Source organism: Phoenix dactylifera, chromosome 12 (genome assembly GCF_009389715.1).
Source record: "Phoenix dactylifera cultivar Barhee BC4 chromosome 12, palm_55x_up_171113_PBpolish2nd_filt_p, whole genome shotgun sequence".
NCBI lineage: Eukaryota > Viridiplantae > Streptophyta > Magnoliopsida > Arecales > Arecaceae > Phoenix > Phoenix dactylifera.
The window spans coordinates 787,658-799,527 of NC_052403.1; the positions used below are offsets into that span (position 1 = coordinate 787,658).

General features: G+C 40.0%; 1 protein-coding gene and 1 long non-coding RNA gene across 12 annotated transcripts; one reads left to right on the forward strand and one right to left on the reverse strand.

Annotated features, from left to right (window-relative positions):
- The first annotated feature begins 1,390 nt into the window (after nt 1-1,390).
- LOC103695489 (transcription factor DIVARICATA) lies at nt 1,391-4,111 on the forward strand. 2 transcript variants are annotated; one of them, XM_008776835.3, is made up of 3 exons: nt 1,391-2,634; nt 2,968-3,392; nt 3,613-4,111. In XM_008776835.3, exons 1-3 carry the CDS (start codon nt 2,207-2,209, stop codon nt 3,669-3,671), a joined length of 912 nt encoding a protein of 303 aa, XP_008775057.1. In that variant the 5' UTR covers nt 1,391-2,206; the 3' UTR covers nt 3,672-4,111. The 2 variants fall into 2 exon arrangements, with proteins under 2 accessions (XP_008775057.1, XP_008775058.1); XM_008776836.3 differs by having other exon boundaries at nt 2,968-3,305.
- A 2,028-nt stretch (nt 4,112-6,139) lies between these two features.
- Nucleotides 6,140-10,895, reverse strand: LOC103695488. Of its 10 annotated transcripts, none has more exons than XR_005514316.1 (8): nt 10,756-10,887; nt 10,043-10,501; nt 9,366-9,813; nt 9,179-9,284; nt 8,934-9,071; nt 7,704-7,903; nt 6,667-6,781; nt 6,140-6,577 (listed from the first exon to the last, which is right to left on the reverse strand). It is a non-coding gene; the product is annotated as an uncharacterized LOC103695488 (long non-coding RNA). The 10 variants fall into 10 exon arrangements; XR_005514311.1 differs by having other exon boundaries at nt 9,366-9,899; nt 9,990-10,501; nt 10,756-10,886; XR_005514313.1 differs by having other exon boundaries at nt 9,366-9,899; nt 10,756-10,885.
- Between the last annotated feature and the right edge of the window lie 975 nt (nt 10,896-11,870).

Sequence of the window (11,870 nt, forward strand, 5' to 3'; positions counted from 1 at the left end):
CAAACCATGAATGATCTCGTAAAAAGAGACACAATCCCAGAGATACGAGGTCTCCTGTTTTCATCATGCATAAAGAACCTGCTCCAAAGCTTGTTTTTGGCCGACCGATTTGTCAAAATTAAGTTTTTTTTGGAAAGCTTGTTTCTAGCCGACCGATGTGTCAAAACTAACATTTTTTTGGTAGTAAAATTTGTGAACGATGACCTTCACATATCCCAATTGATGGGTTTCTGAACTTACAATGTTTAAGTATCGGACTAGGCTCCGACCCAATTGGAATCCCAAGAGTGGGGATTATAATATTAAGAACATAGTGTGTTGTCTATAATTTGCTAAAAAAAAAATAGTGTTATCCTTTAACACGAAGAGACTTTATATATATATGGGATGTTTTAATTCTAGATAGAAAATGCAATAAAGTTTGACCTCAAAAATTACATGTTGTTCTTAGGTCAAACCGTATAACAACATGGCTCCTCACCCAGTTTAGTCTGAAGAATTGAGATTTGATATAACTTTCTTGTAGTTATTGTATTTTCGAAAGATTGAGATAAGCTATGTAGGGAAACTAATATTAGCACACTAATCTAAATCATGTCACTTGTTATCGATCAATCACTTGTGCCGATCAAATTATTTGTGCCTAGAAACTATTTCATCTATATTTTTTGCAATCATATTTTGCAAAAATTATGCGTACTGTATGTATAATTGGCAGGAATTTCATTTGCTTGCATTTAAATGCAGCATGTGTTTGGAGATTTCAAATTTTAAAATCATGATTTTATCCTTTTTATTCGAATATTTTAGGTTTGGAAAGTTGAGGCTTTCCTCCAAAGTTTTTTTATTGCTAAGACGAAAAAAATCTAAAAATAAAAAATTGAGAGGAGAAAATCATGAGCTTCAAAAATTCCAATAGGAGAAAAAATTTGTAATTTTCCGACTTAATAACTTTTCTAAATTTGTACAAAGTAATCAAATTGCCCAAAATTTGAAATAATTATATTAAAATTTTGAAATTATAAAATATCTTGATTTTAATAGATATCCATAGATTATAGTAGTTTCCAAAAAAATTTTCCAAACAGAAAGACACAAATAAAGGCTTCGAGTGCTGGACATATCTATTCTTGTAATATGTGTTTAATTAAGCAAGCATAGTGTCTTTGAAGAAAGTTATTACGAGGGTTGGAGATGTATTCATCTTTCTAGAAACTCAATTGATACGAGGTTTGGAGAAGTGCTTAACTCAAACAACAAAACCTTAACAACCAGTTTGATGGTTATTCTCCAGCCTTGTTTTTTTTTTTTTTTGGATACAGGGCGCGGGTCACATCACCCTGCAATAAATTATTCTCCAGTCTTCTGTGTATAAAACAAACAGGGGAGAGAGAACTTTCCCACGGCTGGGTGGCCAGTGACTCCACCACGGTCCAATCACAGGCTTTCTTCCTTCCTTTCCCATTTCTTCTGTTTTTAGATCTCAAAACAGGATGGAGAAAATAAAATAGAGAGCCATGGTTTAGATCCCTTCGTTCTTCTAGCTCGTTCCCCCCTTTCCCGTCCCTTTTTTTCTTCAATCTCGTTCCTTCTTTTTGCTCCCTTTATCCATCCAAAGATCGCTCTTTTGCCTCTTTATCCGCTTCTTCTCCTCGAAAGATGGCTCTTTTGCCTCTTTTCTACTCGATCTCTGTTCCTTTACGCTGATCGAAAACTCTCTGCTGGTGGGAGGTCCAGGGTGTTACAGGGGTCTGCGGTCGCGTTCTCCATAGCAATTTCTACAAGCCTCTCGTCATAGATACTCTTGATTTCTCGCTTGGTCCGGGCTCGACTCGTTTGGATTCCATATGGGTTGGCTTCCACTCCCTTTGATTCTTCTTGAATTGGGGCGCCGGATCTGATGGCTATGGCGAGCTTTAGGGTCCATCTTTTGGGCTTGAAGTTTCGATTTCGCTGGTTGTTGTTGGTGTTCGAATCTATTGATGGTTGAGTCTCTTTGCTTGTTTTTGGGAGAAAGAAGTGTTCTTGAATTGGAATATTCTCATCAAGCTCTCTCCTTTGGATTCTCCCTAGTTTTGGAGGGGTGGGTATCTGTTCCGATTCCTTTGGCAAAACAATACAACTCCGTCCGTCCCTTCTGCTGGATTTGCCCTCTGTTTGCTCAACTATCCGAAAAATAGCAGTTCGAGTTTCGAAAGACCTGGAAATGGTGACGAGCTCCTGGATGGAAGTTCTCGCTCAAACGACCCCGTACTTCCCCAACTCAAGTTGGCTTCTTGGCCCGAAGAGGAGCGGGAATTGGACCCAAGAGGAGAACAAGCTCTTCGAGGATGCCCTGGCGCACTTCGACGGGGACACCCCTGACCGATGGGAGATGGTGGCGGCCATGATCCCGGGGAAGTCGGTGCAGGATATCATATCCCATTACAAGGATTTGGAGGAGGACGTGAGCCACATAGAAGCTGGGCTAATCCCATTCCCCGGCTACAGCTCTTCGTCTTTTACGCTAGATTGGGAGAACAGCCATAGGTATGAAGGGTCGAAGCCATCCTACTTTGTGGGTGCAAAGAGGTTAGGAGGGAGGCCAGATCAGGAGAGGAAGAAGGGAGTCCCGTGGACTGAAGAGGAGCACAAGTAAATTCCCCGTTTAAACCCCGTTTGGCATTTTAAGAAGCTTATATGCGTGTTTTTCATACCCCATGATTAAATCACTCATATAAACATCGCCATCTTTAATTATATTTTTTGAAAAATTAAAATGATGGGACCTTGCAGACGTTACACTTGTTCGGATAGTTAATCCACGTTTGTTTTGATTTCGATCCAAGAAGAAGAAGTACTCTCTAGCATGCAAAATAGGATTTTTATATTTTGAGCCTGTTTATTGTCAGTTCTGCCGCTAGCTTAGTTTGCTTGCTCTCTGCGGATATTTGCTGATGGTGAAAAATTTTATGGGACTCATTGCAGGCTATTTCTACTGGGTCTCCAGAAATATGGGAAAGGGGATTGGAGAAACATATCACGGAATTTTGTCCACACCAGGACACCTACGCAAGTGGCTAGCCATGCGCAGAAGTATTTCATCAGGCTCAATTCAGGTGGAAGAGATAAGAGGAGGTCCAGCATCCATGACATCACCACCGTCAGCTTGCCGAACAATGGGCCTCCCTCGCCATCTCAGTCGTCCCTGCTTTCGCTGCAATCGAGTTCGGCTGCTAACACTGCAACCTCCGACCAGTTCTCGGTGATAGGCGATTCCAATCAGCCTAATGAAGCAGCTAGTGTCTTTAGCCCATCGTCGCATGGTAATCAGTTTATGCAGCCACCTCATGAAGTTACTTCATATGGGATGAAATTATCAGCTCAAAATTCTCAAAGAGGCAATCTTCGAGGTTCGACGATCGGCGCCCACAATATGCTATTTCGAATGCACCCTCGTGGATAACAAAATGTAGAATATGCGGTCCTTAGACAGTAAATTGTCTATGGCCATTAAATTCAGGCCTTTGAGCTTGAAATGGAATGATGAAGAGTGTGTTTTTGATGCTGTCAATCTGTTAATACTGATATTTTCTCAGATGGGCCTTATGATTTTCATTTTCTTCTTTGTAGAATTTTCCATTCTAAGGTACAGAGCTCAAGAATGTTCGAGCAACAAGGCATTAGCTTGAAACTTGATGTCGTTTGGTGGTCTTAGCTTAGACTGCTCCATGCTTGTGCTGGTTGAGTGCCCCGGTTCCAAGAGATCCGCAAAGGAGCAATAATGGTCGCCTTTCCTGTTCAGGTGCCGGCCAGAAGAAGCTAGTTTTCAAATTTGTGGAGAGTGTGCATACTCCATGGTATGATTCTTGAGGTATGAACTGAAGGCCCGAGTCAGCTTGCTTGATCTCTGTGTAAGCTGTTGTGATGTAAAGATCCATGGACACATTATTACTTAATATCTGTCCATGTTGCTATTTCTTATTTCATCTGTTCGTATGTATGTGCAGCGGTCATGGCTGGTTGACCTCTGCCTCATTTCCATGTAGTTTCAGATTTGTGCAATGTATTCCTTTCCTTGGCTCTCTTGTACGTAAAATACGAGATAATCATAAATGTGTTTTCTGGTAAAGGATGCGAGTTCCAATTTCTTTGGTCTCTTTACAGCTGTTTGCATTTTTAACCTTTAGAGTAGTTACCAATCTCCGGAGTACTCCCAATTCGCCAGTCATTGTTTACAGTAAACCCTGAAGTTCTACAGCAATGATTTCCTGATTAATTTACAGTTCGCACGAGGGTGGAGGCTCTGACCAAATGCTAAACCTGTATGCACACGCGTGCGTTGCTCGACTTGTCCGAGTCGTATCCAAATACCATTCCCTTGTATGTCCGCTCATTGCTTCTGATTGCTCTCTTTGAATGGAATGGAATGTGCGACTCATATATAGAGATCATCCGTCTCGGCAGTCCTTAGCTTTACTGTTTTAATCCTCTAATGTGATGCATTGCTGACCGGGCTCGACCGGTAAAAATAGTAGTTCCCTTTCTGCTTGCAGCCCAGAACATGCGAAGCTACTCTCCCAGACGCAGGGCAAAGTAGGGGGTGATCTTCCGAGTCTCCGGAGACGTGTATACATGCAACGAACTACTCCAGAAAATGGAGCAAATTGTCCACCTGAATGCTAAATTCTTTTGAATGCTGTATTTGATACCGCGAGGACGATAGAGCTTTGACTTCTAACTATGATTTTTCAGCCTATCCTGTCATCCTGGTATGGAATTCGGCATCAAGGAACGTTCGTTATGGGTTAATCCATGGCCTGAGGGCCTCAAATGTCCTTTCAGCTCTTTCTAAGCTGGAATGTGAATCTAATTAGTAATCACGTGCGTTCCTTGAGCAGATATCTCGAGTATCTTGTAAATCCTATACGATGGAAAGCTACCAGTGGAGAATTAATTAGCGAACCTCACGCTGTACTCCATGATTTGAAAACTTTCTTTCCTTGTTTTGTGGTTGTGAAGTTGGTCTTGAGAATCTAAGGACCATATTATTGTGGGTCAAGTGGAGCCCGAGTGAAATCCTACTCGATGCACCGCCCAAACATTCCGTCCATTTGTCATTATCCCATTAACCAAACCAATCACCTGATCTTTTGGATCTGCATGTCTGTGGAGGGTCACATATGCCATCCGTGCTCGCCAACCTAAATGCTCCAATTGGTTCCGCCGGGCTTCAGACGAATTAATGTCGATTCCACCATCATCTTATATGATAGTTGCTTTCCGCTGTTGGCGATTCTTATTTGTCCTGGCTTTTCCAATAGTGACAGCAAGAATAAAGTAGAACCTATTGCCACTATGGTCTGTGGTCATGGTGGTGGTTGATGTTTCTTTGCTTCCTCCTCTTTTTTTTTTCTAACTTTTTGCTTGAGTTTTGTTGTCGTCGTGGTTGTTGTTGTTGTTATTATTGCCGCCACGGCGCCACCGTTACTATTGCTGAAATTGCTATTGCTGCTGTAGCTGCAACTGATGTCAGAAAGTTTAGGTGCCTGACGAGTCACTTGCAAATTTAGGTCCCACTAGTTGGGCAATGAAAAGAAGATTCATTGCAACAGGAGCAAAGTGGTCTTCCCTGTTCGCTTTTCCAACGTAAGTGACAAAACTGCACACTTTATTTTGGAAAGATGCTGCATCCTTTTCTGCAGCTTGCATTAGAAAAGCACTTGGTTCCACTTTATTCTAATTTTGATCAACCATTACATGGTCTAACACCTCTGTACCTTTTTTTTTTTTTTTTTTAACATCGTTTCCAAACTTTATGTTTTATGCTGATTCAAAGCTCTTCAAATGGGTTTGGCAAATTATATATGATTGGGTGGAGGGACACAATGTTCTCTGCTTTCTCCATTGGCCAATAAGAGAAATCTGGAGATTCCTGCAGAGGCTTACCACTCAATACCATAAACCAAGGTTTGAGATGCACGAAATTTTTAAGCATCCCAGTACATGGCATCTCAACTCGTAATAGAAAAGCTTTTCATATGCTCTAAAGTCATTAATTTGCATGCATCTCAATGGAAAAGGGGAACCAGGAGGCATGAACTTTGGTAAATTTATTAAATTATAATGCAAACACAATCAGCTCAGACACAATTTGAGATATTACACCCGAGGGCCAGCCTTTGGATTGATTACGGTACAAACTTTTATGTATATTTGTTATCAGCTACCATTTGCAGAATCCAAATCCAACTGAAAATATGCCTTATGACATAGGTCCAACATCCATTTGCAACTTATTTAAACCCTCAAACTCATGATCTCCAGACAAGTGATAACCTTGTTAGCTACTAGAGATGTCATGTCACAACCATTAAAAGGAATGCCGTGCTCTGATTGTCTCCAAAAGATTCCGCACAGGGAACCACCTCAATGACAGCAGCTGAAATTGAGAGTGCTTGAAGCCAGGAAGTTGGCTATTGATGAGTGTTCCTTCAATATAACTCCTGTTTTCTCTCCTGTTGCTTCTATGAGAGCTTCTAGAGTAGTTATGCCTGAAAACGAAAAATTCAGAGCATCCTTTCGGCACTGCTTGCTACTTTTGTCAACATAAAAAAAAAAAAAAATCAATAAGCACAAAATGGGAGATCACAAGATTGAAATTTTGGCATTAGCTTCTAGGTTTACCCAGCAAACGGTGCTGCAAATGGAAATGCTTTATCTGCAAAAGTGGCTTCTGATGGGTGTTCCTCTTATATCACCTCTGTTTCCTTGCCTACTGATTCTTTGATGGCTTCCAAGGCTGCAAAAGGAAATCTTAGAGCACTTACATGTTTTTCACTTGATGCAAGGCAAAGTTTGGGAAACTGGCTGTTCTCTTCCAAACACACACACACACACACAAATTCCATCCACATAGAACGACAAAGTTAAGGCCTGAAATTGAAATTTTGGAATAGCTTCCAAATCAATGAGCACAAAACTGAAGTCATGGGACAACAGTGAAATCTTCTTATGCACAGTATTAAGGCATGATTGTGTTTCATTCAAAAGCGAAATTATCTGCATCTATTGTTTCAATTATCGTTCAAGACATTCCATGGCCACTACAAAATCATCAAGGCTGCCAAAACTGATAGTCAAGTTAATAAATCTTAACTGTTTCTAATTGCTGAACTTTTTCCATCAACATATGTTAAATTTTTCCATCATGTAACACAATATATATAATGCAAGTGTCCAGAAGTAGGGAGTACTTCCTCTAGGGACTACGCAAATCTCCATTGCACATGACAATAGCAGCTCAGCTGTTTCACTATCACTCTGTACTTATTTAATGCAACTCTCCTTTGATAAACTCATTCATCACTTTATCCTCACATCTTTAGCACCTTCTCTTATTTCCTTGGACATTTGTTTTGCTACCAAATATTTCACACCATATAATACTTTCTAACTAAACAAACATAATATCCTCATTCCACTTCTTAATAGCTACATATGTGGATATATAAAAAGTTTTTACTACTCGTTGCTCTTGTATCACCGATCCCTAAAGAAATCTATAAATGTCAAAAATGACTACAGGAATGCAGCAGAAGATATGATTAAAAACAAAACTTACAAGCAAATGGAAAGAGTTAGTATGAAAACGAAGAGAAGAAAAATGCATTGTGCAGGAAAATGACTCTACTTAAAATAATTTCTGTAGTAAAGAAACATACCAATCATGCTCCTTTTGTTGCCTCCGTGCATGTTATAGTCCATCTGCACATTGATATCCAATATCATCAGCATGCATTCCAGTGATAAGACTTCTTCTAGCATTTTTATTTAGAGGAAGAAATGGTTTCTTTGGATCCTTTCCATTTTTTGATATAAAGACTTCGGAACTGCATGCCTCCCGTCCCAATAGCCGATGTTCCTGAAGAGTAGAAAAATTAGGTCCACAGATACAGCTCAGTAGGTTGCATAATTAGGGTGCTCATACAATGCGGCTTACTTATGTGGAACCGAAATATAATCACAAGAACTTTAGCAATTAATGCCACAGCCAGCAAAGGGATATGCAATGACCACTCCAGGAAGACAGAACCAACAACTTCCTTACTCTTATCACCTCCCATTGCGATATTGAAAACCTAAGTTTTCATTTCACGGAGGCACTGACCACAATGAGCTATAAGATGAACGGATGTAAAGTTAGTTCAGATGATCTCTCCAAAAAACTTTGGATCGCAGAATCTGCCATGCCCATACTATGGTTAAACTTGGTAATCTGCAGAGGCAAAATTGAGAAGGTGCCTTGTGAAAACAAGTGACACTAATAAAACCCATGGACACCTAATGTTTTCTTGCGAAGGGAGATGTACCAGCGCAACCAACTCTATAATTTTTGAATGTCATCTGTTGAAAGTTTCGAAGATGGATTTCTTCTTCATTACTTTTAAAACTTGGGAGTGGATAGTCTAGAGGGAATTTCTTCTTCGATTAGGGGCTATTCGAGGAAGGTGCTACCCGACTGACCTGGTAAAGTCTTTTTGGTGTTCTACCAAGAGACATGGGTTCGAATTCTACCTCGCTGAGATGATGGGGGTTTATGGGTCTCTGGGGAGGCTATCCTTGCTGCATAGCCCGTTTCCTACAGGCCTCTTCTACCAAAACAAGACAAAATGAGAACAAAGAGGGGACTATTCAGGAGAAAGTGTGATATTTTCAGTGATGATAAAATGATAGAGGATATGGAGGGGAAGCGAATACAAACTTTAAAATACGTCTAAGATGAAATGTGAAATTCGACTAAATGAAGAAGAGTTCATCCATCTTTCTTCATCAATTAGTCAGGGCATTGGATTTTTCTTCTTGAATAAAATTTAAAGAGCTACGAAGGAGGGCAACATGATAAAATTCAGATTGCTTAATCAAGTTCTTTTAAAAATATTTGTCAAGCTTACCTTACAACCAATCATTTCAAGTGAAGATCAATCTAAGAAAGGCTGCTCGGTCTCTGCTCTACGGCATCATCAACATGTGAAGTTGGTATCTCCCATGATTCCTCCAGGAACATCAAATCTTCTAGGAACTTTTCATATCTGTGAGGCACCACAATCTGTCAACTTTTTCAGCTAGAAACATGGACAAAAAAAAAAGAAAAACAATTGTTGCAGAGCGTGCCGCATTTTTGCAGCTCAGACCCTACCATGTCAATTCCAGCAACAATCGAAGCAGAAATACAATATCGGTAAGCCGAATCCATGAGGCTGAGAGAGCCTGTATATACCTTCCCAATCTGATAAAACGAACCCCTGAAAACAAAAACCTTGATCTTGAGAGTCAGGTCTATAAAGACCATTATCTGGTTAGTAATTAACGAAATTTTGTAGTACATTTCGAACACAACTTGAGTGCAGGGAGACTTGCCAAAAGCAACGAATCCATGCCTTGTAAATATTGTAATCGTAATGCTAGTTGATGATACCAGGTTTTTCTCATTCTGGTTATTTATCTGAAGAAGCATGAGGCAGTGAGTGCCGGAACAAACCCTATTTGTGCTTCAGCCTTCAGAATATTTGTTAATGCAATGATTTTCCATTCCGGCTGGAACATGAAGCCATAATCGTAGAAACTCCCGGAGCAACGCAGTCGAGGTGAGGCCTCAACTCCTTAAAAGGTGGAAATGGTATTTCCTTCATTTCTCCCTTTACGTGTGCTCCGTCTCCGACAAGATTGTTGGCGCAGGCAATCGCTTGCCGGCTGCAGTCATGTAACGAGCTCCATGAACAATGCCAGGGATGAAGTTGGGAGATCACGAGAACAGCCTGGCTTCATCCACAGCTATCGATCTCGGAGATTTGTGCAATGCCATGGAAGTAACAGGTAACCCCGGGAGTAGTTGAACACATAGAAGGATGTGAGTGAATCTAGTGAAAGAAGGGGACATGATTGTTTTGGAGACTAGAATGAATATATAGTTATAGCAATTTTACAATAAAAAAAGGAAGCTTCGATACCGCTGCTCGAGAGGATGGATCAGATGTTGTCGAATTATGGTTGAAATCGATACCTTCCAGCAAGAAAAGCGTAGCAGGCAGGGTGCCCTTCGGGAGGTGATCCCTGCAATCCAGATACGATGGAGGCCATGGTCCGCACCATCTCCGTCGGCCTCGCTGGCTGTTGCGCTCGTAGCTTCTCGAGTCCATGCGGATCTATAACTACATTGCTGGCGTTGAGGACGCTGCCGGTGAGGGCGGCCGGGGAGCGCTCGATCTGGGTCAACTTGCCGGCTTCTCTCCGCCGGCTGGTACCGATCGATCCTTATATACAACCACTTCAACCCCCCAGCTGCTCTTTTTCTTTTCAAAAAAAAAAAAAAAATCTTCTCCCTGGCTTCCTTCTGAGGGACCAAGAAACGAGTGATCCGAAGACTGTAGATACAGCCTGACCGGACCTATTCGGAAGGACGGACAAGGCGAGAGTCAGCAGCGGGTAATTATTGGTTGGATCCGCTTTAACCGCCGTCCAACTGTAAGGAATCAAAATTGCACAGAAAAGAAATTATTGCCGAGACTGCACACACCGTACATGCAACCAATAACAACAGCTGATTTCTATAGTAATTTACTGAAATACATATTTCATGGATAGGCCCATAATACTTTTTTGCACAAAAATAAAAAAAAATAATATATACATTTATATATGTTGTTTTATAGTTGAGCTCAGCAGTATATCTAATTCAACGAAAAATTAATCATTCAAAAAAGTTGGTCCTCCAACCTATGTAGAACGAGATTATCGCAGAAGTGAAGAGACAGCTTTCGTGGTCGAAGCGGCCCTTGCTTTGTATACCATGCGCTAATGGGAAGATGGTCTGCTAGCCTCCGAAGAAGAAGAAAAAAAAAAAAGGGTCTTCCTCCGCCGCTGAATGCTGACTATAATTCTCCAACCGCTGCCAACTAATTAACCTTTATAAAAATATATATATTAATAATATATAACATTACAGATTGTTTCTCTTTTATGCATCACTTATTCAAGAAATATTTACTGATCTACCAATTTTAGCTATCAGGAATTGATTGACTGTTGTTTTGTCTTCACATACTTGACGAGGAATAAAAAAACGCAAGGTCTATTCAGAAAAAAAAGAAAAGAAGAAAAGAGTTGGGGGGACCGCATCCAAATGCGCATGTCATTATGTCAGCAACCAGGCATTCATAACTTTCAAAACTTTTAATGAACATTCTGAATTCTTTTGAAATATCGAAGCTTTTCCCTCAGCGCATGCATGCGTGAGCATTTGCGTGCGTACATGCCAACAACTTAACAACTCCTCTGGCATTTTGAGCTTCTGCTTAAATTTTCTTATAAACATGTAAAATTCCTTTCAAATATGGAATCTTTCTTTCAGATCAGCTTATCTGCAAATGCCAAACTTGTGGAAATCTATGAAATAACTAACCACCATTTATATCTGCAATATATGTCAAAAATGCAGAAGATGCTGATCCTATAATGGTTTAATAACTACATTTTCCTTGTATGTGCCAATTCGGGGCCCAAGTAGATACCTTTGAATCCCTTAAAAAAAAGAGAAAAAATAAATAAGGCGGTGTTAATTAGAAGCATAAGAAAATGGGAATAAGGAAAACCATTATAGACGACATAGCTACACCAGATGTTTGATAAGATTTTTAGATTAATATCCAATTTTTGGGAAATGATAGAACCACCCTTGACTTGCTATAATATATTTTGTATAATAATATTAATATTTTGTATTATAATATCAGTATTAAAGAAATATAACAATAATATAAATGTTAAATATTACAATATTATTATAGTCATATTATATAAATACAATATCATTATGAAATTAAATAAAATTA

Excerpts from the sequence above, each read along its gene's own strand:
- LOC103695489 (XM_008776835.3), top strand. The coding sequence starts at position 2,207 with ATGGTGACGAGCTCCTGGATGGAAGTTCTCGCTCAAACGACCCCGTAC. Across the intron at positions 2,635-2,967 it reads TGGACTGAAGAGGAGCACAA|GCTATTTCTACTGGGTCTCC; the intron begins GTAAATTCCCCG and ends GACTCATTGCAG. Across the intron at positions 3,393-3,612 it reads TCAAAGAGGCAATCTTCGAG|AATTTTCCATTCTAAGGTAC; the intron begins GTTCGACGATCG and ends TCTTCTTTGTAG.